We start from the raw sequence: 27412 nt of genomic DNA on the forward strand, positions 1-27412 counted from the left end.
AAGATGTGCAGAGATCTCAAAATCCAAAGCCAAATCAACAAGAACAAAGCCAAGTACGAAATGGGACATTTTTGTACACAGTATGGCTTACCCTCAGTCAAACCTTCCAATAGGAAATCTAGGCACAAAGGAAAGGAATCCTTTGAGAAATCCTATAGGAAGAAAGCAACCAAGTCTTATAGAAAACAAAAGTACAAGACTGATGATTTCTATAAGAAAGGAAAATCCAAGGAACCCACTCCACAAGCATCAAGCAAATGCTACAACTGCGGAAAGAAAGGTCATTTCAAGAGCGAGTGTAGAGCTAAGGCCAAATCCCTTATCAATACCCTCATTAGTGACCAACCTAGCAAAAATGAGATTTTTCAAGTTACTAGAACTTGACCACTCAGATAGTGAGTCATTCAGCAGTGCTAGTGACAGTGAGCTTAAGCAGATATACAGGTCATCCTCTGATTCCTCTAGAACCAGTACCTCTAGTGGCCCGGATGAACCTACAGCATGCAAAGATGGTTGTTATAGGAACAAAACCATCAATGTTCTTAATAGGCAAGAAGAACTTCTTTTAGACCTCATAGAGGCAATAGAAGATCCTGTCATCAAAGCTCAGAAGCTTACCCTTTTCCATCAGACCTTAGTAAAGGAAACCAGCAAACTTGCAAAGGATACAGTAACCCAAGGTAGATCTAGAGCAAATCTACAATAGGTTTACCCAGTCTAAGAAGGAAGTTACGATCAACGACCTTCAGAGGGAAATTAAGGAAACCAAATAAGAAGTTACGACCCTAAAGCAATAATTAACCATTCTAAAGGTCGGTTATGATCTTCTCAATCGAAGAATCCAACTTTTGGAGAACACTTCTCATCAAAGCAATAAGGATAATCCCTCAGATGATGAAGTTGATCAAACAGTTAACCCTACAGCTGACCTTATTCAAGAACCTAGCAAAGAGTTGTTCTTAGATACTATCAGCAGGATTAACTTCTATAAATGGCATTCCAAGGTCAGGATTATCATTAGCAAAGGCTTTGAATTCAAGGTCATAGCCTTAATAGATTCAGGTGCTGATCTTAATTGCATCCAAGAAGGAATCATTTCCTCTAGGTATTTTAAAAAATCCAAGGAGCGATTGACATCCGCCAGTGGCGGAAGAATGCAAATTGAATTCAGTCTCCCACAAGTTGAGGTTTGCTAGGGTGGCATATCCTTTATGACAAAATTTGTCCTTGTCAAAAACATGATAGATAGAGTCATCTTAGGAAATCCTTTCTTGTGTTTGTTATACCCTTTCATCACAGACAATGAAGGTATCACAACCCATCCCTTTGGTCAGTCAGTCAAGTTTGAGTTCATGAGAAGCCCTGAACTATGGGAACTTAACTCCCTCCAAAAAGCTTCTATATCAAAAACTCTCAGTACTGTCACCATCCAAATCCTTCCATCTTATAATCAAGCCCAGCACCTTGATTCAGCCAAAAAGATTAATGAGTCTTTTGACCCCAATTGTTGCCAGTTCTCATCATGCATTCATCATAAAAATATTTTCATCTCTGCATCCATCAGTTTTGAAAACAAAAGGTTTTTTAACAATTATTTGGAAATCTCAAATGATCCAAACCTTTTTTCGCAAGATAAAGAGAAAGCAATATTTAATACCATTAGTAAGTGGACGATGACTTCTTCAGCAGAGAAGAAGGGCAAGGGGAAAGTACCCACCAAGGGCTATCCTCAAGACAAAAGACTACCAGCGGGACAGTCTTTTGTAATGCATGAAGGTGCATCCTCTACCAACCATAGAGGATCGACATCCCTTCAGGAATTTGTCCTTGTAAAGGTGACATATTCCAGTGGTAATATGGCTATTATCCTACAGGAAGTCTTATCCAGAAAATACCACTTCAAAAATGGAGCCTATTCAAATCTACCAGCCTCTATTAAATTCATCCTTGATAACCTTCAAATGGCCTTTACCCAAAACAGCAATAAACTTTTCCAAAGAACCCTCAAAGCAATAGAAATCCACCTGGTAAACCTTGAGGCAAAAAATCTATCCTTCCTTAGTCAACTCTTTGGCAAAGAGGATATCCATTCCATGGATAGAAAGACTATCATGGGCACTGACTATGCTAGACTCAGTCTTAAGACTTAGTCTATCTTAAGAAGTGTTGTTGCCAACTTGCTTCCTGAGATACAAACCAGTATTTTAGGATCCAAGGCAATGTTCAAATCATCTAATGAATGGTTTGAGCATTTCAAAGTCTTTATCACCACTCCTTATCCATATGCAAATCTAGGAGATACAGGTGATAACCCAGTTCAGAATGAGTGGGAGAAGTATTTTGGGAGCAGTCTCAGAGTATATGAGCAACAACATCCTTTTTCAGGACTCCTCATAAACTTTGAAGTAGAACCTGACAAGGACCCTAACTGGTTATCAAAAATGTTCGAATATGGCTTCATAAAAATGATCAAACTATCAAGCCATGACCAGATCAGCCAGTTTCCACAAATCATCCAACAGGTTGTGAAACAGGTCAAAAGTCCTTTTGTTTCTATCAGATGCTGGAGCACAATCCCACAATGGGAAAGAAACAACTGGATGACAGTCCAACCATCCACTCATCTTGTCCTCATTAATGGCCATACCCATCAAGGGCCCTAGTATGAAGGAAATTCCCACTTATCATATAGGTATCCATTCACTCTTGCAGACTGTTGGAAAAAGCATTCCATCAATGAAATCCTAGATACTGTGCAAGATTTATGGAGAGACTACCATCATGTTGGTAACACATGAAGAATTATTGTTTTCACCAACAAACCCTACTCCGCTGCTATTCCAAATCTCCACAGAGTTAATTACATTAATCTCAATCGGTTCATCACAAAAGGACCAAATTATGAGCCATTAATATACTGCGGACTCTGCAACCATTATGCCAGATATCACGAGCACAATTGTGATGATAATTCCCCATGGGATCCCTATGATGGTTATCCATCAGACGCTTCTGATACTGACTAAAGCATCCTGACCAGTAACTCAGGATAAAATTCAAGTCCGGTTACTATTCAAAATCAGCACCAGCCACTGATATGAACAGTACCCGCAGAACCAGCACCCAGCAGATTCCCCGACAGGTTACTATTCATCCAACAGCAACCGATGAACAGTACTCCGTAAAGCAGAGGGACAAGTCACTATTCACAAAACAGTAAAGGTTACTGTTCGCAGACATAATCATTCATAATTACTGTTGCTTTCGGTGGAAAGAGTTTTCACCCCAGTAAAAGCATTTCACCTCTCATGATTCTAGCAATCTCCAGAAGGATCCAAGGCTCCCTCCAGCCTATATAAGGAAGCCAGGACTCCATTCTTCAGCAGGTCCAATTTTAGGAGCAATTCAGCAACTCCAAAATTCCCTTATCTTCCAGCCAAGAGTTTAGTTTCTCAGCTTTGCCTCCTCTTTACAACCTTTAGTATTGTAATCAGATGGCTTTAGCCTATTTTCAGTTTTGTAATATCATGGCCTCAGCCGGCCTTTATTTGTATTTTCCGCAAATGGCCTCAACCGGCCCTAGTCTGTAACTTACCCCCCTTTTGGTATCAGAGCCAAGTTTGGCCCGGTCGTTGTAAGTTACTATTTATCATTCAATCAAGTTGGTCGGCACTGCCGCTATAGTTATCCAAATTATTTTGGCATTATAATTACTTTGAATTACTTTATGGATATATCTCCCATACCCCATATTTTGTTTTACATCTATTTCATGATAACTCTTCCATTCCCATTTATTTATTTCTTCATCTGCTACTATTTCATCATCTTCTATTACATCTGCAAATGGTAGGCTGAGCCTCCTTCTAACCATTCTATTTGTTATTCTGTGATTATTTGTTCAGATTAACCTTTGCTTCCTTGTTATCCCGATTCTTCCTATTTTTGTGTTTAGCTCTAACGTTTGTTGCAGATAAGGGTGGTCCCTACAACCTAGTCACCTTTATCCTCAAACTTTTGGATCTAACCTTTAGATCTGAAACAAAAGTATACAACAGTGGGATAGACACCTGATCTGTGAACTCACACCTGCCGTACTTTCCTCCAAAAATGGAGACCACCCTTCAACGCCTTCCCTCGGCTAACACGGGCTGGCCAAACCAAAACCAGGAAGATTTTCGGCCACTTTAAGGTTTAAAGACCACACAAACTTTGGTAACAAATCTCACAGGTATATATTTCTGCAACAAGCGTTAGGGCTAAACAAAAAAATAGGAAGAATCAGGATAACAGGGAAGCAAAGGTTAATCTGAACAAATAATCACAGAATAACAAATAGAATGGTTAGAAGGAGGCTCAGCCTACCATTTGCAGATGTAATAGAAGATGATGAAATAGTAGCAGAAGAAGAAATAAATAAATGAGAATGGAAGAGTTATCATGAAATAGATGTAAAACAAAATATGGGGTATGGGAGATATATCCATAAAATAATTCAAAGTAATTATAATGCCAAAATAATCTGGATAACTATGGCGGCAGTGCCAACCAACTTGATTGAATGATAAATAGTAACTTACAACGACCGGGCCAAACTTGGCTCTGATACCAAAAGAGGGTAAGTTACAGACTAGGGCCGGTTGAGGCCATGTAAGGAAAATACAGATAAAGGCCGGTTGAGGCCATGATATTACAAAACTGAAAATAGGCTAGAGCCATCTGATTACAATGCTAAAGGTTGTAAAGAGGAGGCAAAGCTGAGAAACTAAACTCTTGGCTGGAAGAGGAGGGAATTTTGGAGTTGCTGAATTGCTCCTAAAATTGGACCTGCTGAAGAATGGAGTTCTGGCTTCCTTATATAGGCTGGAGGGAGCCTTGGATCCTTCTGGAGATTGCTGGAATCACGGGAGGTGAAATGCTTTTACTGGGGTGAAAACTCTTTCCACCGAAAGCAACAGTGATTCTGAATGATTATGTCTGCGAACAGTAACCTTTACTGTTCTGTGAATAGTGCTATCTCCAACCGATCTACAGCAGCCCCATAGGCAGTCACCTATCTACCTTAGAGATAGATCGATCTAGATCTAGACATAGGAGATTGGAATATCCTCAAAGTAGCCACCAGCCAATTCTATAAGTCTTCATGGTCTTTGAGCAAAGCGTTCAAGTCAGACTACCATGTTAAGACCGTAGAACAAGTTTATGGTATAAACAAGGAGTACGAAACGTGCTACTTGTTATCCCCTTCAGCTATCCAGAAACATAAAGACAAAGGACATAACTTCCTACACATAGGATTAGTCCAAATCGGAGTGAAACCACTCACCAGAAGAGGTTTGAACAGCTCAATCCTCATGGCCCTTAGAGATGCTCGTCACATCAGATTCGATGACAGCCTCCTAGGAACCATAGAAACCAGTCTTAGCAACGTACCCATCCATTTTAACTGTTTCCTAGATTTCACTATCCACATCTATGATAGCACAGTTATCAAAGCTCTCACACTCAATATCAAGACCCATGGAACCCTCATGACGCAGGGGACTAGTCAGATCGCCTTGATATACAGAGTATACTACAAGTGCATGAGAACGAACATGAATGTTGGAGCACTTGATAGAAGGGAGAGAGGTGAGACAACCCTCATCCAAACCATTGACCTGAGTGCCAAGATTCAGGTCCCTAGAACCTTGAAAATGGACAGAGGTCACATTCCCAGACAATTGGACTATAGAGAATGAGAACCATATTCTATAGATCCAAAACCCAGTCCAGAATCCAGATCTAGAATTTGTCCAACAACTAGCCGACGGCATGGTTAGGTTAAGTTTCGATAGATCTAGGCTTAGCACTCCTCTAGACTATGAGTGTAAACCACCTCTGGACATATCCCGGTTTAGATCTCCAACCGATCTACAGTAGCCCCATAGGCAGTCACCTATCTACCTTAAAAATAGATCTGCATCCCAGTGTAGCTCAACCAGACCTTTAAGATCACCATTCCCAAAGTCTAGAAGAGACCTAGGTGTACAGCTCCAGGGAGTTAGAACCAATTCCCAACTTACCATACCTTGCTACACAGCCAAACAGGATTCGATTGTTAATGAGGAAGACGATCGTGAGCAATCTCCCCCATCCCCATCTGGAACTGATATGGAACAGCCTCCAGATTAGCAAGAAGAATCTCTGAACATTTTGGCCCTAAACAGAGAATTCGTTCCTGACCTAGAAGAATTAGGTAAGGAATTTAGTTATGAGGAAAACAGAGCTAAAAGAGAAGCCTACAAAGCCAATTATACCAGAGAACAAAAAGAAAAAGTATTGGAAGCATGGACGGCATTCATGAGGGAAATATCCCGTAATGTCCCATTTTTCATATACTTTGAAAGGTATTTTGGCCAGCACAAGCAGTTTTGTGTTCTCACCAGAGCTTGGACCATAGAAGGACCCAATGCAACCAAGGAAGTTGTAAGGTCTAGCCATCCACCCCTAGAAGCCATAACCTTTAGTCACCGCAAAAAGGATATAGTAGCCTCTCCATTCAAGGTCACCACTGATAGGCACCAACCAGTCGACAAGGTGATTGAGCAAAACAACTATACCAACCAGTGTCTAAATGTTATAGGAAAACAGCTTGACAAGATAGAAGATCAGATAGAAAACAAAGTTATCCTCCAGCCAGGAAGCTTTAGTACACCTATCCAAGCCCTAGAAAAGCCTCTAGTCAAGTTACCTACAACCAGGCACACCAGCCTCAGTTATTCTAAAGACAAAACAACCTTAGAAATAATCGCCCAGAAGCTAGAAGAACTAATAAAGAAGGAACCAGCCACCCCTTCGTCAGTTAAAGTTTTAAACATCCAAACGGCCTCTAGCAGTTCTAGCCAAGCCTCTGACCAAGAGATAGAACAACTAGAAAACCAGTTTTAGGATTTACAGGTAAAACGGCTTTACCATCCCAACATAAATCCAACCAGCTCAACCAAGAATTGGTACCCCAGACCAACACCCCCTGACCTCCAGTATGAGGAAATGAATGTTAGTAACCAATTCTTAGTGTCATCTAGAAGACTCTATGAATGAAACATAGATGGTCTATCAGAACAGGAAATTCTAAACAAAATCCAACACATGACCATGGTAGCCAACAACTACCTAGATGAACACCGTCCAATCTGTAGAGTATGGTTCTCATTCTCTATAATCCAATTGTCTGGGAATGTGACCTCTGTCCATTTAACAGGAAATCCTAAACAAAATCCAACACATGACCATGGTAGCCAACAACTACCTAGATGAACACCGTCCTCATAAGGAAGTCGTTGAGATGATAGCTTTAGGATTCAGAGGAAAACTCCTACAATGGTGGAATAACTGCCTAACATAAATGTCTAAGGAAGACATCAAGCATGCAGTTCAAAAAGATGAGGAAGGAACCCCCATCATCAATGAAGTTGAACAAGGAGTTCCTAATGGAGTCAATACCTTGATCTATACGATCATGAAACACTTCATAGGAAAACCTAGCAATATTACATCTAGGATTTACGAGCAGCTAAGTAATCTTAGATGTAAAACCCTAGGAGACTACAAGTGGTATGAAGATATCAGGAGTTCTTGATGGAGTTAATACCCTGATCTATACGATCATGAAACACTTCATAGGAAAACCTAGCAATATTACATCTAGGATTTACGAGCAGCTAAGTAACTTTAGATGTAAAACCCTAGGAGACTACAAGTGGTATGAAGATATCTTTACCACTAGAGTCATGCATAGGACTGATTGTAATTCTCCGTTTTGGAAGGAGAAATTCATTAATGGTTTACCAATACTTTTCAGCCAGAAAGTCAAAGAAACCCTTTGCTGCCCTTCAGGTGTCGTAGATATATATATATAGAGTTAGATCAAGTTAGATTAGGATATTTATACTGTTAAAAAAAATAAAAATGAACAGCTTGTAACTTCCACTTGTCATTCTACCGTTTACCAAACAAACAAACGAACGATCGTATTTACAGTTGTTCGCTTCATCGTAAACAAAATTTCCCAAGAAAAAAAGAAAAAGAAAACAATGGGTTGGGTGATGTTGAAAAATGAAAACCCTAACCGGTGAGTTTGGAGGATGAGATGAGGCCGAGCCTGGCTGAGATAATTGATGATGATGATGATGGAAGGAGAGCGAGAGCGAGATTCGGATTTGAAGGTGAAGGTGATCGAGTGGGAGGACTTTGAGCAAGAGCTTGCTAGGTTATGGAGTCTCTCTTCTGCGCTCAAACAAGCTAACCAAAACAAACTTTCTCTTCACCGTAAACTCCACTCCCTTATTCAGGTAAAGACACAAAATCTATTGCTCTGCGATTCACAATTTCAATTTCAATTTCTTTTTCTTTGGCTTTTGTTTATTTAAAAATTTAACAATTGAAGCTTTTCTTATTCAAACATTTTTCAACCCAGCACCATCAGGGTGCAACCTAGTAGTAGGGGGTTGGGTTCAATTCCTACTAGGATAGGATAGGATTACCTGCCTGCCTGATGCATGGTTCTGGTGGGCGGTGTGGAGTGTGGTTCCAAGGGCCTTGCCTTGCCTTGCTAAGCTAAGGTTCCACCTCATCCAAAAAAAAAAAAAAAAAAAAACTGTTTTGTATCATATCTGAAGATATCACATTTTCCCCACTCCACATACTTACTTTCTTACTAATTGATTGTATGAATCAATTAATTTAGAAGCCATTGGATTGAAGTTTTTGTATTTGATACCTTACCATGAACTTGAGGAGGAGAGCAATCACAACGAAAAAAAGAAAAGAAAAGAAAAAAAGATTATTTTTTTGGTTTTCTTGGGGGGGCTTAATTGATTAGCCCGCGGATTAGCGGGCCTCAACATTGTGTTTGTCGGCAGATTGATGCTCATTCATTAAATCAATTGAATGAGCTCGAGGAGATGCACGAGAAACTTGATGCTAAAAAAAAAGTGATGGAAGACATGTCCATGCGTTCCAAGCTTGCAAAGGAGGATGCTAACAAGCAAGAGGACCAGCTTAGTGTTCAAGTTAGATCACTTTTGGTTGCCGGGACTGCACTTTCTGTTGCAAGGAAGCGATTGCAGGTATACATGCTTTTTTAATTTTTTTTTTATAAGAAAGTAGAATTGCTTTATTGAAATAACAGACTTTACGTTAGTGACGATGAACACAAAGGGTCAAGAAAAATTACACAGCGAAGCTAACAGAATTGTGAAACTCTAAAACAGAGGTACAATGAGTAAAACCCCAAACCTGAGACCACTTAAACAGGTCGCGAATCAATAATGATTTCAATTGTATGCTTTTTTTCTTTTGCAGTATTTGTTCACATAACATGCCCTCCAAATATTCAATGTTTGTATTTACCAATTGACAAAACAATGACTTGAAAACCAGCTTGAACTTAAATACCAATTTTAAAATTTATATAGAGTACTTATCAAAAAACAAATTTATATAGACAGTAAGACGAAATATTATCATGATGTGGGAAACTGAGGTGCCAAAATGTAACTACCTCATGAAATAGTCTTTGATTCATGTTATGTTATGAAAGAGCCTTGGCACCTGATGTCATGATTTGGTAACTCTGACTAGTATTGGGAGTTAAGTTTCTGCAGTTATGGTGTGGATATTGGATATCAACTTTTTGAATTCCTGATCAGAGTATGAAGTAAAATATTTTTTTAAAATTTTATTTTTATTTTTATCATGGCCAAATAGGACTTGTGTGGAACACATGCACCCATTTGAATGTGCAGAATAATCTATGGTCTACAGTTGGTTGTACCATGTATCCAGTGTTCCTGTTTCATTGCTGCAAGTATTTATATTTGCATTGGTTTAACTTAAAAGCTGATCATGTTTATATTAAAGGAATCAAATAGGTTACTTGCTGGAGAGAAGGGTTACGTTCGTCTCAGAAATTTACAAAAAAGGCTAAGGATGAGGCAACAATATATGATATCTCAAGTTTCATTGCTCTATCCTGTAAAGATCTCTGTTGGACCTGCAGAGGAGCAGGAACTTGAGTTATTTCCTAGCAGTAGTAGACCAGGTATGTGTTAGTGAGTTTGAAACTTGTTGTATTGCATTCAAAATTGTTCAAAATGGACCTTCTCTGCTTGTTACAAATAGTTGAGAGCAAGAGCTGACATAACCAAAGAATCTAATGGTTCATAGTTACTGTAAACTCTTGTCCCTCTCTAAAATCGTTCTGCATTAACAATATTTCTTACTTGTTGGTATATATCTGCATTCTTGATCTGTTGGAGTCATGTAGATTACTCTTCACAGAATCAAAGAACTAGTTGGAAGCATTGCTGATTCGAACTCTGTTTGATTGGTCTTTTGCTTGGGGTCTTATGAATAGTAATTAGTAACACTCTTATAGATCTCACAAATCACTTCTATTTTGTGCATAATTTTTTTTTTTTGGTAATTCTTTTAGGTTACTGAGTGCTCATCATCATGAACATGAAGTAATCTATTTTATTAATAAATTTTATTACTTGTAAAAAAATGTAGATAATTCTAGTTCTCTAGCTGTCATAATTAAGTAATTAACAGCTTATATTTTTTATTTTTTCTTTTATGGGATAAGTTCTTTTATGTAGTAATCTATTTTATTAATAAATTTTATTACTTGTAAAAAAATGTAGGTAATTCTAGTTTTCTAGCTGTCATAATTAAGTAATTAACCGCTTATATTTTTTTATATTTTCTTTTATGGGATAAGTTCTTTTATGTTAAACTTGCTGTTCTTCTCATTGTATCTCAATGAACGCGTATCTTTTATATTGAGACAGAAAGTTAGAATTTTTGTTGGCTTTGTAAATCATTTTATAAGCTTCTATTTCTTTTTAGAGGTTTTGCTTAACTCCTTTTCAGGAGTTCCTCAAAGTGGTCTGACACTGGGCTTGTATGACTCTATCTATTCAAAGGATAAAACCAACTTCCCTTCATTTCTAAAACTCAATTATAAGAATGACTTCTGGATATATCTGGATTTACTGTTCAGCTTATTCAATGCCTTCTGGGATTGACCGTGCACATTCAATGCTTTCTAACACAAAACATTAACCTTGTTTGCATTTTATTAGCTGGAGCTGAACTGCTCTAGGGATTCCCAGCAGTGTTGGTAAAAGCGAGGGGCGCGCTTAAGCGCAAAGGCCTCTTGGAACCTATAATTTTTTGGGTAAATTCCACAAACCTACCTTGAGGTTTGTGATAATATCAATTAGGTCCATTACATTCTAATACCTACCAATTTTGTCCCTAACTTTCTTTCTCTTTCTCTAATCTGTCTCTGTTCCTCTTCCCTTCTCTCTTCTCTTTCTCTCTCTCTCAAAACCCACCGCCCAATAGCCACTGACCACCACACTCATATCACCCACACCCATTGCTGCCTAGAAAACCCATTGCCTAGCAAACTTATATCACCCACACCATAGCCGGCTAGGAAAACCACCTCCCAGCAAAACCATACCACTCTCAACCATCAGAATGGAATCACTGCCACTGCCACGGTGCCACCCAAAAACCAACAAAGTTTATTTTAATCCACTTCCACCCAAAACACAACTCACCGATTTACTCCTCAATTGCTGCTCCTTCACCCAAAATCACGAGACAAAGAGAGTTGAAGCGTTAGGGTGTGAGAGGGAGAAAGCTGAGAGAAAGCAGAGAGAAGGTTTTCTTGCCAAAGGAGCTGCTTGAGGCTCAGGCTGAGACTCCGGCGCCGGTCTAGCTCCCAAAGAGGAGGCGGATTCTCCCTAGGCAAGCAGGAAGAAGACGAAGAAGATGGGTTTTTGAAATGGGTATTTTTTTGATTTGGGTTTAGAGAGAGATCTGAGAGAGAACTTAGAGAAGAGAGAGAGGAGATTAACGGAGACAGAGTGGGTGTGGGTGTGGGTGATATGAGTGTGGTGGTCAGTGGCTTTTCTAGTGGCTGTTGGGCAGTGGGTTTTGAGAGAGAGATCTGAGAGAGAGAGAAAGAGAAGAGAGAAGGGGAGAGGAACGGAGACAGATTAGATAAAGAGAAAGAAAGTTAGGGACAAAATTGTCTTTTGAGGACTAAATTGGTAGATTTTAGAATGTTTTGGACCTAATTGGTACTATCACAATCCTCAGAGTAGGTTTGTGGAATTTACCCTAATTTTTTTTATATAATTCATATAACATTTAGATATGCCCTACTTTTGCAATTTTAACTCAAAAATTGCAAGTCAAGTCATTTTATTTTTTTGGATAAGTTAGATATGAGTACTTCCATGTAAAATCCTTTCTTAAACTCCTATTATTATAATGCCCTATGACTAATTAGTAATATTAGTGAATAATATAATCACTTAATGACTATAACTCTGTAAGAATTAGTTTGCTATGTTCAACATCAACCACTGAAGTTACTAAAAAATTGCCACATATATTATCTCATGTTTTTTTTTTTTTTTTTCATGAATGAGCTAAGAATATGAGGACATTGCAACATGGTAATTGGTACCAACAAGCTAGGTCAGTTACTGTTTCAAGGAGAAAAAATAAAAATAGAGAAGAATTGGGAGGTTGTGGGTTGGGTTTTAGGACAAGTTATACTCAAAATATTTTTTTTTGATAAGTATGTTGCACTAAAAATATGCAAAATCAATGGTTTATATCAATAATGTCAAGATCCTATAGTTTTAATTCAGTTTTGGCTTATTTTTTTGAAAAATATATAAAATCTCCAAAAAGCGCACTTTGAGCTTTTTGAAAAAGTGCAAAAAAGCCCGCCTAAAGCGTGCTTCTTTGAACGAGCCTAACTTTTGAAGCAAAAAGCGTTGGAGCATTGGGGCTTTGAGCTTTGAGCTTTGAGCTTTGAGCTTTGAGCTTAAGCACGCTTTTAACAACACTGATTCCCAGCACCTTCAATACTACTCGTTTCTACACTTCTCACTACTTTTGATAGCTTTGTAGTGATAACTTTTGAGATATCCTTTATACATCTGACTTCTGGAAATAATTTGGATTGAATGTACAGCTTACAGAACACAAAACATTACCCTTGGTTCATTTTATTAGCTGACCTGCTTTAGGGATTCCAAGCATCTTAAGCAATACTACTTTGTACTCTTCTCATTGCTTTTGATAGCTCTGTAATGATGATTTGTAAATGTTTGTCTATCTGTTGATTGGGCATGCATCCCGATATGTGTGCAGTAATTTTTAAATGCTTCATATCTAGGTTCTCATGTGAGCCTGTTATATACTAGGTTCTAGTTTCCTTGTTAATTTTTTTTTTTTTTTGGTTTGTTTGTACTATCAGGGAGTTCTGCTGGATCAAAACCTGTTAATCATGGATCCTTGACAATTTTAGGTCTGCACTTGACTATGCTTCCTTTTAAGCAGATGAGTTTTTTCACTGACAAGAAAGAGGTTCAGAGGTCTGCAACTGCCCTGGGATATGTCGCACATGTGTGTCCTTTCTCTTTGCTTTACATAAACTTTTATCAAATATGTCGCACATGTGTGTCCTTTCTCTTTGCTTTAAATAAACTTCTATTTTTTGATAAATTTTACATAAACTTTACAATATCAAATAGAACATCATCTACTACCTGCTCTTCTGTATTGATAGTTCATTTTTATTCATCCTAATAGGAATTTATAATTTTTTCATCGTGTTATAACTTGCTAATGCGTCTTAGGCAGCGATTGTTTTGTTAAAGTGTTGAAGCCTGCTGCTGGACCAACATATTGGAAAGTACTTTATTAGCCTGATTTTTTTGCAGGCTGTTTCTCTTATAGCTTCCTACTTAAAAGTTCCTTTGCGTTACCCATTTCGCTTGGGTGGTTCACATTCATATATTATTGACTATTCACCTTCTATAGAGCCTACACCATCAGATTCATCTTCAAATACTGAGCTTTCCACAAGTATGAAGCACGTGGAGTTCCCTCTCTTTTTAGAAGGTCAAGACACAACGAGGGCCGCTTATGCTGTATTCTTGTTAAATAAGGTGTGCTTTCTTTGATATGTAATCTCTGGTCTCTAAAACTTTCATGCAAATTGCAACATTGAATCAAATTAGGTTGCTTGGGCTATGTACTGTAGTAAAATATGGAAGTTTCCCCAAAATATATTTTTGTTTTTCTTTTGAATTCTTCCAAGTATGTTAGGCATTGCACTATTGCTTGCTTAGTATTTCTCCTGTCCAATCCCCTTTAAGCTGGGGTTTTAGGTTTTCTATCTTAGTTTTCACTGCCAGCTTATGTAACTTTTTAAAGCCTCACTTTTTGTAAGTGCAGTTGTACTTTCACACATTATTTTTTTTAAATAAAATAAGACAATGAAAATAAGCTCATCCAAACACACTCTTAAAATGTGATGGTTTGAGGTGAGATGTAATTAATTTGTGTGCTTTCAAGATAGAAGCATAAGCCTATAATTCCCTAATCGTTTTCTTTTTGCCTTTGATTCGTAAGCAACACATAAAAATCTCACATTTTCAAGTATACGTCGTTTATCAAGGAATTGATAATTTTATACAAAACATGTTGTCATCTGATATTAAAGAGGTGGGCCCGGTTGCTGTTAAGCCCAGTGGAGAGAATAATACATCCTCTTAAATCGGTGTTGATTAATGGAAATGGGCCAAGGCCCCAGGTTGCTTGGAAGCCCAAAGCCCAAAGCCCAAGCCGGGCCTCATAAAACAGTAACCACTAAGTCTGATCTTCAGCATCTCAGGCCTAAATACAGCCCCATTAAATTGGGTGATTCTCAGCCACGTAGTTCAGTCTTTACCAATACAGTGCCTAGCTTATCTCCTCTCGCTTATAACGCTGTTCAACCAAGTGTCTCGGGTTTGGTTTCTGGGTCTGGGTCTTCGGCGTCTCATCCTTTCTCTACATGTGACACAGATTGCGACAGTTGTTGGGCTTCCTCCGCTGCCCTCTAGCAAGCTACCAGATCAGCCGCCTCTCTTCACACAAAAGGTGGGCAGTAGCATTCCGATGTGTGACGCAGTAGGTATGGGGTCAGAACAGGGGAGTTGCGAGAATTTTCCGGTTGTGTCATCCCAGCATGCAGAGGGATCGGAGAAATCAGAACCGTTCTTCACCAAAACACCACACGGTCCTCCAATCAGTGAGTTTGTTGGTGATTTGAGCAAAACATGTGGTAATTCGAAAGATTGGATGCTCGAACTTCGGGACAGGAGGAAATTAGCTATTCCGCTTTCCGCTTATCGTCCTCCTGAAGCCATGTTGGATCAGACTGCCTCGGAGGGTGTAGTTAAACCAGGTTTGGCTTCTCTTTTTAACGAGGGACAAATTATTTGTTGGGTTCCTGAGTGTGAAGGTGAAGGGGGTTCAGTTGTCCCGGACTTTGGGTCAGAGGATGAAGCTTGGGACTTTGATGAGGGGCTGTTGGAGTGGGAACATTTAGGTGAACCATTAGAAGTGGCACCGTTGGTGATGGATAATTCTGTGGTTACGGAGGTTACTAAAGTTAAGGAGTTAGGATGTCAGAGGGATGTGGATAACACCAAGTTGTCACTATGGGTAACTAATAGAATTAAAGCTTTCTAGAAATCTGTTGGGACTTCCCTTGAGGGCTTCGAAGAACAGGTTACAGGTTTGCTCTTAGCTCTAGAAGCTCGAAGAAATAAGCGGATGCTTGATGTAGCTTCTAAGAGGAAGATGGGAAAGGCTGGGCACAAAGGGCATCGGGAATTAAAGAGTGTATTGAGTTCGTGGGGTGATGAGAATGAGTCAGAAAGGAATAGGAGTGCTAGTAGGGATTGGGCTGTTGTAGTGCATCAATGAATTTGAGAATTGTTTCTTGGAATGTGAGAGGGTTGAATGAGCAGGATAAGCGGCTCCAGGTCTGAAATTTGATTCGAAAGTGGAAAGCAGATTTTGTTTGTTTGCAAGAAACTAAGATGGAGTTAATTAATAGAGGTGTTATTTGCAGTTTGTGGGATGGTCAACATGTAGATTGGCTATATTTAGGCTATGTGGGTGCTTCAGGTGGGGTTTTATTGATGTGGGACAACAGGGTTGTGGATAAGGTAGAGGAAGCGGTGGACCGTTTTTCGGTCTCTTGTAAATTAAAAAATGTGGTGGATCATTTTGTTTGGGCTTTCACTGGTATTTATGGACCAAATAGTGATAGAGACAGAAGTTTCTTATGGGAGGAGTTGGCTGGTCTACGTAGTTGGTGGGATGTACCTTGGTGTGTGGGAGGTGATTTTAATGTGGTGCGGTTTCCTTCTGAACGTTTGGGTTCTGCAAATTTCACTTCAGCTATGCATCAGTTTTTAGCTTTTATCTCTGAGCATAGCCTTATTGACCTGCTTTGATTGGGGGGAGTTTCACTTGGTCTAATTCTAGAGAGGTTGTTTCAAGATCTAGATTGGATAGGTTTCTAGTGTCAGCAGATTGGGAGGAGGAATTTCCTTCTGTGTGCCAACGTCGTCTACCTAGGCTACTTTCGGACCACTTTCCTATCCTTCTTGAGGGAGGGAATTTACATGGAGGCAAAAAACCTTTTAGGTTTGAGAACATGTGGTTGAAGGATGAGGGATTCTTGGATAGGGTGAGTTCTTGGTGGGAGTCCTATCATTTCCAAGGAACTCCTAGTTTTGCTTTGGCTAACAAACTGAAGATGTTGAAAGTGGATTTAAAAAGATGGAATGTGGAGGAGTTCGGCAATATAGGTCTGAGGGTGCATAATTTATGGAAGGAGTTTAATGTGTTGGAAGTTATTGAAGATGTCCGAGTTCTTTCAGCAGAGGAAAGTAGGGATAAGGATCGAATTCGTGGAGAGCTAGAAAAAACTACTTTGTTGGAAGAAATTTGCTAGAGGCAGAAATCTAGGGCTCTGTATCTTAGAGAGGGAGATAGGAACACAAAATTTTTTCATCGTATTGCAAATTCGCATAGAAGATGCAATACTATTGATAGGGTTATGGTGGATGGAGAGTTAGCTACGGATCAGGGGAGCATTGAGGGGTGCATTACTCATTTCTATAGGCAGTTGTACATGGAAAATGAGGTCCATAGACCTCTTTTGGATGAGGTTGTTTTTTCTAGATTACTGAGGAAGATGCCACTTGGTTGGACAGGCCTTTTGAGGAGGAAGAAGTTTTTGGAGTGGTCCATGATTTCAATGGTGATAAAGCACCAAGTCCGGATGGTTTTACAATGGCATTTTTCCAGTCTTGTAGGAGCTTGGTGAAATTAGATATTATGAATGTGTTATATAGTTTTCATGCCCACGCCGTGTTTGAAAAGAGCCTCAATGCTACTTTTCTTGCTCTCATTCCTAAGAAAATTGATGCTGTGGATGTCAAAGACTTTCGGCCTATTAGTTTGGTGGGAGGGGTGTACAAGATTATTGCTAAGGTGTTAGCCAATCGAATGCGTAGGGTGATTCACGGCCTTATTTCTGAATCTCAGAATGCCTTTGTGAAAGGTAGACATATTTTAGATTCTGTTCTTATTGCTTCTAAGTGTTTAGACAATCGGTTGAAGGCAGGGGTTCCGGGGGTGCTGTGCAAATTGGATATTGAGAAAGCATATGATCATGTGAATTGGGAGTTTCTCATGTTTCTGTTACAGCAGTGTGGCTTTTCTGACAAGTGGAGAAGGTGGATCAGGTGTTGTGTATCAATTGTTAAATTCTCCATTTTGATCAATGGTAGCCCTTCTGCCTTTTTTGGGAGTTCTAGAGGACTTCGGCAAGGTGACCCTTTATCCCCTTTCCTTTTTGATATTGTCATTGCAGGCATTGAGCCGTATGTTGGCTGTAGTTACTGCAGCAGGACAGTTTTCAGGCTTCACAGTGGGGAATGTGACTGGTTCCTTAATGACTGTGTCTCACCTTTTGTTTGCGGATGATACTCTTGTTTTCTGTGATGCTGATAGCAATCATATAACAGCCTTGTGTGAGATTTTCTCTAGATTTGAGGAGATGTCTGGCCTAAAAATTAATTTAGGGAAGTCTGAATTGGTTCCAGTTGGGGATGTGCCTAATCTTCATGAGCTAGTGGAGATTTTGGGCTGTAGGGAGTCGGCTTTTCCGCTGAAATATTTAGGTCTTCCATTGGGTGCTTCTTTTAAAGATTAGACGATTTGGAATCCTATTTTGGAGAAGATGGAGCGAAGGCTAGCTGGTTGGAAGAGGTTGTATTTATCTAAGGGGGGCAAGGTTACCCTTATTAAGAGTACTCTCTCTAGCTTACCTACGTATTTCTTTTCTCTTTTCCCTATCCCAAACAAGGTGGCTAAGAGGATGGAGAAATTACAAAGGGACTTCCTTTGGACTGGTATGGGGGATGAGCATAAAATTCACTTAGTAAATTGGTCTAAGATATGTAGGCCAGTGAAGAATGGAAGGATAGGCATTAGGTGTTTGAGAAGGTTTAACTCTACCTTATTAGCCAAATGGTTGTGGCGCTATGGTTTGGAGAATGATGCCCTTTGGAGAAGGGTCATTGGGGCGAAGTATGGGAATGAGTGAGGTGGTTGGTGCACAAAATCTGTGTCTGGGCTTATGGTGTTTGTTTGTGGAAGTTCATTCGGAGTGGCTGGGGGAATTTTTCCAAGTTCATCCGGTATGAAGTGGGTGATGGAACCCGTGTGAAGTTTTAGGATGATGTGTGGTGTAGGGATTGTCTGCTTAAGGAGGCGTTTCCAAATCTATATAATATCAGTAGGGCAAGGGATGCTTCGGTCTCTGAGGTTATGTGCTTTGTAAATGGGAGAGTTTCTTGGGACATTTAGTTTCGTCAGTTAGTGAATGAACAAGAGTCACAATCTTTGGATTTGTTTATGGTTTTGATATACTCCACAAAGGTGCGGGGTGTTGGTTCTAACGTTCTTTATTGGATGGCAGCCAGCAGTCGAGGTTTTAAGGTGAGTGGGTATTACCATTCTATTTCCCTTTCTACTGGCAGTTCTTTCCATTGGAAAATGGTGTGGCAATCGAAGGTTCCTTCTCGGGTAGCTTTTTTCCCTTGGACTGCGGCTTTAGGCAAGATTCTAACTATAGACAACCTTCGGAAGAGGCATTTTGTTGTCCTTGAGTGGTGTTTTATGTGCAAAAGGTGTGGGGAGTCTGTAGATCATCTCCTCCTTCACTGTCCTATAGCCTTTGAGATGTGGAGTATGATCTTTAGTTTGTTTGGTGTTTGTTGGGTGATGCCTCAGAGGGTAGTGGATTTGTTGGATTGTTGGACATGCAATTTCAGGCGTTATCGTAATGTAGTTATTTGGAGGTTTGTGCCGCACTGTTTGATGTGGTGTATGTGGCGGGAACGAAATTCTAGAAGCTTTGAGGGTCGTGAACAGTCCATGATTGAGCTTAAGTCTTTCTTCTTTTTTACTCTTCTCGAATGGTGTCTTGTTTTACCATCTTTTTCATGTATCTCCCTTCTTGTGTTGTTAGATCATTGTAATTTGGTTTCTTGATGTTTTTCCTTTTTGTACATTTCCTATGTACTGGGCTGTGTGTTTTTATAAAATTTCTTTATTACTTATCAAAAAAAAAAACAACAAAGCCTTAGTCCCAAAATGTGGGGATGGCTAATTTCACTGCGTCCGGGGTCTGATGCAGTGTGTTGCTAGTAGGGGATGCCCCAAAGAGTATTTGTATTGGATCCATTCATAGAGAGACCAAATCTTATGTTGGTCGTCAACCTACCGCAACCCTCCTCCTTTTCCTGAGCTAAGGGCTGGCTGTAAACTAAATATATGAAATTAAGCACAAAGCACAGGTGGAGTTTTATAGGGGAATTGATAGAGTTGACAAATCTGCATTGATTGTAGTAATCTGTTTCCTTCAATCATTTTGAAGCAGACATCATTAGGAAAGTTTGCTTTTGCTATGATATTTATTTGATCCTTTTTGGAAGTTGAAATTTTTTTCTTTTACTTATTATTTTGGGGGTCAAGTAACAAAACTGCTTATCTTATGAATATTGAATTTTTATTTTTTAAAAGTTATAGATAGATTACTACTGTTCCTCTTGATATGCAAAATGCGAAGAGATGGTAGTCAGTACTCTTTATCTACTATAATTTATATTTTTGTATTGCTATGGTTGGGATCCTCATATAGATCATTCCTGTTAATTTTATGAAACTAGGCAATTTTGTTGATAGTTTAGCTTAACTTAATCCTTTTTTTAATTTTATTTTTTGGTTTATTTTCCTGAGAGTATTGTGGTTACCTCTAGAAACACCAATTCATCATGTGTCCAAGTAGGATACATGGAATCATTGTTCTAAAGAAGTGTCACTAAAAATTAAAGTTTCTGTAACTGTTTGGCAGCAACTAGTATCAATGTTTGCCAGAGTGATGTATCATGAATTACCTATGTTTTAGAATCTTTATCCTGAAATAACTGTATGCCTGTGCGATGCATAAGGACATTACAAATCAAATGTAAATTAAAGAAAATATTTCATCAATTGAATCACTTCCCCAATTTGACTCTGAAGCTACTACAGTGGCCATTAACAAATCACTTTCCTGTGTTGCTAGATTGTAAATTAAAGAAAATATGGCAAGTCATTCCGTTGAGCCTTTTGTGGTGCCTATGGCAAGACTGAAATTCTCGGTGCTTTGAGGGGGAAGAGCCAAGTGTGACTGAAGTTAAAATATCTATTTCTGAGGTCCTTTTATGATTGGGTTTCACTGTCTATTTCATTTCTGTAGAGGGGTTTCTAGATTATTTGGACTTCCTTGAGCTTTCAATAGTTGCTGTCTTTCATTCTTGTTTACTTTCTCTGTGTTTTTGTGTTACCTTTTATATACAGCCTGTGTACCCGGTGGCACTTTTTTCTTAATTAATGAAATTATTTACTTTAAAAAAATAATCGGAATTATTTTTTGGTGGATTGGAGAGTGGTTTGTTCCCGTCAAAGAGGGAGGTCTGGGTATTAGAAAAAGTAGTTCTTTTAATCAAGTCCTCTTAGGGAAGTGATTTTGGAGATTTGGCGTGGAGAGGGACCATTTATGGAGGAGAGTAATTTATGCAAAATATGGTGAAGGGTGGGTGGTGGGACAACAGAGCAAATTCGGGGTCAGCATGGAGTTAGTTTGTGGTAGAGTGTTCTTACAGGCTGGGATTCTTTTTGTAATTTCTTATGGCTTGAGGTTTGAGACGAGTCCGGGGTAATGTTTTGGATGGATGTTTGGTGCAGTGACTGCTCTTTGAGGGATTGGTTTCCTGACCTGTATGATTTGGAAGTGAACGAGGAGGCTATAGTGTTCTCATATCTAGCTGGCCCGTCTGAGGGGGAAGGAAGACATTGGAATCCTCAATTCACCCGGCCTTTGCAGGATTTGGGGTTACAATCTTTTTTTTTTTTCTTGGGGTGCTATATGATAAATACGCCTGTCTCCTCTGGTCAAGATCAAATGGTGTGGTTGCCATCAAAGAAAGGAGTGTTTGAGGTGAGACCATAGTATAATGCTCTAAAGGGTTCTAAAGGTTCATTTTTCCCTTGGAAGAGCATTTGGATGGCCAAAGTTCCAAGGAAGGGTTCCCTTTTCACATGGTCTGCTTCTCTTGGGAGTTGGGAGAATTCTCATAGTTGATAATCTTTGAAAGCAACATGTTTTAATAGTTGATTGGTGCTTTATGTGCGAATGTAGTGGATAATCTATTGTCTTTTTCTTCACTGCTCTATGGCAGCAGATTTATAGTCCTTCGTTTTCACTGTCTTCGTAATGCCTAAATCGGTGATTGATCTGTTGGAATGTTGGGAGTGTCAGTTTCAGTGCCATAGAGGTGCCAAGGTATGGCGAGCTCTGTTGTTGTGCGTGATGTGGAATCTATGGTATGAAAGAAATAGTTGGGTCTCTGATGGAGCATATTTTGCATACTTTGTTTGATTGGATGCATGCTCTAGGTGGCATCTCCTCCATGTCGTTTGTTGATTTTGTCGATTCTCTTTCCTTCTGAGTTGTATGATCTAAAAGGGATTAGTGCACATCTACCCTTTTCTTTTTCTAATAAATGATTTTACTTTTAAAAAAATCTGAGTGATATAGAATCATTTATGTAAGCCGAGTTTTTATTAAACCACATGTTATAGAGTATTTAAATACTTTAAACAAAATAATAAAATTACTTGTAACTTTCATTTTATGGGAGTAGTATTTTAATCTTCTTAAAACTTATGTGAAAGAGTTATTATTTAATTTAATGTGACACATGAGGCAAGCATTAGTGTGTAAAGAGAACTTTTATTATATGGTAAGATATATGATGTCTAGCTATGCCATCTCTTGGTTTCCTATACATATGGACGTTGCTTTTAAAGACCAATTCATCCTATATAGCCGCCAAGAGTATAGCTCAACTAGTTGGCACCTCCCTATTTCTAATGAAGACATCTAGGGTTCAAATACCCCCTCCCCAACCATCGAATTATCCCAAAAAGAATTAAAATCCTATTATGTTAGGGCATTTATCTGCTGATTTACACCCTAAATTTTACTTAATTCATGGTTGATGACAGCTTTATTGTTATTTTCTCTCTCTTTAAATTAGTTTGCTCAAAATTTAATTCGTATTCTTTTTGATACTGCAAGTAAACTTAACATTTTCCCTTTTGGTTGTAGGATTTAGAGCAGCTTTTGAACTTTATTGGTGTAAAGAGTTTAGGTCCATGCCACGTATTGGCTAACTTAAAGGAGCTTCTAAGAAATATCCAGTCTGCAGATTATATAGATACATGATTCAATGTTAACGGTCCATTAGCTTCTCTGTAAATGGAATTATTTGTATTCTTGGGTGCAAATTTTTGATGGAGCACCTTTCATATAGCTTTGTCAGTTTGTTTCAATTGATTGAAGCAGAGTACGCTTAATGCAAATTCTTTCTTGGATCAGAAACCTTAAGAATTTTGCGTAAAGTGTGAATTTGATGTTGTTTCCGGGTTGTGCTGTACAATTGCTGTGAAATTTTTAGATGTGCATTATTTTTGGGAGTGGAATATATGGAGGACCATGGTTCCAATTTGTTTCAATCTGTTCTTGCTTCAATAATATGTTCGGGTGGTAGAAGAGGAGGATTTGAACCCACTTTTCCCCAAGGAAGGGATGCTTGCTTATATATATAGACACACACACACACACACAAATTGGAACTTAAAAGTTTCAAAAGTTTAGGGAAACAACACTTTTATATAGTGACTCAAAAGTTTAGGGAAACAACACTTTATATAAAAAATATTATAATAAAATAGTGCTAATATAAGATAGATTCATTTTTTTTTTCAGCAACATAAATGTAAGCTATTTACTTCTTCACAGGCTTAAGCTTAATTAGCTTCTTGGTAAAATCATCATATACATGCCAGTGATAATCACATTCATTTTTTTTTTCTATCACTATATATTCAATATAGAAGCATGCTAGAAGCATGTGTTTCTATTATAGTATAAACCACTTTATACATAAATATCATTAAAAAAAAAATACTCTTGCTCTTGGTGGTTAATCTCACTAAAAATTGTTTTTCCTCCATTGCACAACTCATAAATATATGGCAAGAGATGTAGATTTATTAGCATCAACATAGGGTTAGTAGTCTCTAACTACTAGAAACCAGATTTAGGAACAAAAAATGTTCATAATTCACAAGTATAAGGGACTTAATATTTAAAAAAAAAAAAAACTTGGCGTCATTATACCACATAATTGTATAATAGGAATGCCTATTCATTCTCATTTAATATTTGGCGCAAATACAAGTGTCTACTTTATACAAGGGCATCATTGTGTCTTTATTATTATACAATAGGAATACCAACTTGATATGACACCATTATTCTCATTTAATAATAGGAGTACCTTTTTTACCACAAGGATAAACTTTTTACACACTTAGGCCAAAAAATAATTTTTATCTCAATTCTCAAGATAGTTTACATACAGTCAGTCAGTCAAAAATTTACACAGTTGAAATTTATCATCAACTATTTTATGAGTCCCAAATAATATTTCCCAAAACATTTTTTTGTCCATATTCCTCAATTTCAATCCCCCCCACTATTTGAGAAAATTTAAATGAAAAACGTGCCACATAAAATTCTTAATTATTTGAAGGCACATGAACTCTTCTCAATATGAGGTTCTTCAAAATAGAAACACCATAGTTTGTGGGGTTCATAAAAATTCATGAGATTTAACAATTTCACATAAATACTTTTTTTTAAAATGACATTTGAACATTGGTTCTTCCTCATCAAATCAAAAAAATAAGAGTCTTATATATCTTCCCATATTTAAAACGTCTAAACATTTGAAAAGATAATGTTTATAAGGAAAGATAATTGAAGAGGGAATATAGCTAAACAGGTTCAAGAGTAGACACTATAAGTTGAAACTCTTTTTTTAAAAAAAGTTTAGCCAGTACCGTTCATTTAGTCAATACTATTTATTTCAGCCATGACTAACACTTGAAAAACCAAATAGATCAATCACAAAATTGTAGATCAAATTTTCCATCACATGCCTGGAATTAGAGAGAGATTTATGGATATGATATTTTAAATTTTACTCATAATTTTACACATGAATAAATATATCACTTATGATGCACAAAGTCTTTTAAAATTCATGGCACTACACAACAATCAGATAGTAATTTTTTTATACGACTTTAACAATCACATTTTTTTTTTTTGTTTTTGTTGAGAACAAGACTTTCATAAATAGTTAAATCAAGAGCGCCTTATCGGCTTGAAGTACATGAAGAATAGGTGGTGAGACATCCTCCGTCCACGCTACACAATCTGAAAAATTAATAGAGATTCTAGCCAAACTGTGAGCTACCTTATTGCCATCTCTTTTAGGGTGAGAGTATTGCAATTTTGAGAAGAACTTTAACAATCACATAAAATGCATTGTGATACATATTAGTATGTATCCAAAGATATTATATGTCATGCAAAAAAATTGACATATGGCCCAAATTATATTATTATTATGTATATACACATGTTTAGGGTATAACAATTTTAGGTGTTTGCATACAAAACTTTATTTTTATATGGTAGCAATATATCGAATAGAATAAGAGATACTTTACCCCAAACTTATAATTTCCTCCCTCTTAGATTGCCTTTCATTTGAGAGCTTGTTGAGATTTCCGCCACTGAACTCCAAGGCTCTTAAATTGAATCTCCACGAAATTGTTATTCCATTGCCACCATTCCATGTGCCACCATAAACAATTTATAAATGCATATATAACCAATGAATTCAAAGAAGAATCAAGAAGAAATTCACGGACAAGAAATATTTATGTAATGAATTCTCCAATTTATCATATATATAACAATAATTTATATAATCACATCATATATACTGTAAACATTAAACATCGTCTTGAATTGTTGTTCCTAAGAACAATAATTGAAAAATAAATTGAATTTCATTACATTCAACATATCATATAAATGATTAAAATTCACATAAATTAGATTTAGCATAAAATTAGTGAATAGTGGAAAGATATTATCTTAATGATGTTTTAAAGTAATCTCATAACAAGAAGTAATTTACCATCAATTATATATATTTTGAGATGGCGGGGTTAAGGCGTGAACCATGTCTCTGTCTTGAGACGATACACGCATCTACGAGGTTTCTGGTGTAGTAAACTAAAACATTGTGCATGCCGCCCTCGGGATACAACAATCTAGCCACTTTTGCTGATTATCCATACAAGCCTACACCGCTTGTAGGATAAAAGGCTCTCAATATAGTACATTTTTTTACCCAAAATAGTGTAATAGGGATATATATTTTTTCAAGTAAAGAAAACACAAAAAATAAAATTTAGGGTAAATTATATAGTTGGTCCCTATCCTTTACACCAAATGTTAATTTGGTCTCTAACCTTTCAATCGTGTCAATTTGGTTCCTAACTTTTTAGTGTCGCATCAATTTAGTTCCTGTTGTTATTCATTGGATGGAAAAATCTGATGTGTTAAACTGAATAATAAAAAATTGATTTTTCCTACCACATCAACTGACAACTATATAGCCATGTCAGAATTTTTTTACTATATAATAATAAATAAAAAAATAACAAGAAAACCCAAGCCTCTATGTGAGTTTTAATGTTCGGAGAAATTTCTAAAATCACAATTTTCTTCTCCTTTCTTAACTTCATCGGGGATGTCAAATCTGACATAGGAAATATAAGTTAATGTGGTGAAAATAGCCAAATACTGCGTTTTGGCAAAATTTGTGGCAATCTAGAATTGTTTCAGAAATATTTAGCAATGTACTACCTTTTTGGTACTCGAGTTTCTGAAACTTGAGTTCAGTGAACTTGAGTTCCTAAGGAGTTTGCCAGCGTGGCACTAGCTGAGTTGGATTTTGGGCATTAAAAAAATGCCACTTGGTACTCGAGTTTCTTAAACTCGAGAAATGTGTGCCTTGAACTCGAGTTTAGTGGACTCGAGTATTGTGTTAGTGTAATATATAGTACCCGAGCTCCCTAAACTTGAGTATGGCTCAAGTTCCAATAATTTGTAGTCCACCATACTTTAGTTCAATGAACTCGGGCATGGCTCTAGTACCAGGCTCCCCGTACTCAAGTATTCTAAACTCGGGTACTATGCAAGTTTTAAAAATCACTCATTTTTTTATACTCAGTCAGTCTAACTCTCTTGATCTCCCTCTTGCTGTCAGTCTCGCTCTTACTCTCGCTTTCACTCTCACTCTCACTCTCGCTCTCGCTCTGTACTTTCACTCTCAATCTTGACGTTGACGATATTGAGGTGTTTAGTTGGTGATCCGCATCTTCAATTTCGAATCACAAGGTACATTCTCAATCTTACTCTCAATATTTGTTTGACCATTTGGTTTAGGACGGTTTGGGGGTTAGGGTTTGTGAGAGGCTATGGAAATTCGGGGTGCTCTCAAAAAAGATATTTGGGTGCTTCGAAGGGCACTCATCTTTTTGGGTAAGTGGTGTGGAGTCGCTACTTATTTTTTATTCAAAAAAATAAGAAAAAAAATAAATACAAATTATATGATCAAAATGCTTCATTGTCATTGATTGAATAGAAATAGACATAGTCTTGGCAAATTGAACCTTACAAGGCTTTGAGTCTTAGTTACAATCTACCAAAAATAAAAAGAAAGACAAAGCATAGATCTACCTATCCAAAAGAACTGAATTCGGGGGCTAGGTTACTAAATGGGAAGGTGTTAGACACCCATTTTGCCCAGACAGAGCAGGTTTTCTAGACTCTAATGACCAATATACATTTTTTGCATAATGTGAATGATATGTTGAACATACATGACACACTCAACCAAAACTAACTTGCATAAATCTATTTTATGAATGTATCCTCTTTTTTAGA

General features: G+C 37.7%; 1 protein-coding gene across 4 annotated transcripts; it reads left to right on the forward strand.

Moving 5' to 3' along the window:
* The first annotated feature begins 7942 nt into the window (after positions 1–7942).
* Positions 7943–23052, forward strand: LOC142624426 (vacuolar protein sorting 38). Of its 4 annotated transcripts, none has more exons than XR_012842333.1 (8): positions 7943–8333; positions 8876–9110; positions 9904–10084; positions 13334–13482; positions 13800–14027; positions 14929–15310; positions 20558–20688; positions 22646–22775. XR_012842333.1 is itself a non-coding variant. In XM_075797991.1 (7 exons), exons 1-7 carry the CDS (start codon positions 8160–8162, stop codon positions 22708–22710), a joined length of 1386 nt encoding a protein of 461 aa, XP_075654106.1. In that variant the 5' UTR covers positions 7945–8159; the 3' UTR covers positions 22711–23052. The 4 variants fall into 4 exon arrangements, 2 of the variants coding, with proteins under 2 accessions (XP_075654106.1, XP_075654107.1); XR_012842332.1 differs by having other exon boundaries at positions 7944–8333; positions 8904–9110; XM_075797991.1 differs by lacking the exon at positions 20558–20688 and having other exon boundaries at positions 7945–8333; positions 8904–9110; positions 22646–23052.
* Positions 23053–27412: the final 4360 nt, after the last annotated feature.

Source organism: Castanea sativa, chromosome 2 (genome assembly GCF_040712315.1).
Source record: "Castanea sativa cultivar Marrone di Chiusa Pesio chromosome 2, ASM4071231v1".
Taxonomy (NCBI): Eukaryota; Viridiplantae; Streptophyta; class Magnoliopsida; order Fagales; family Fagaceae; genus Castanea; species Castanea sativa.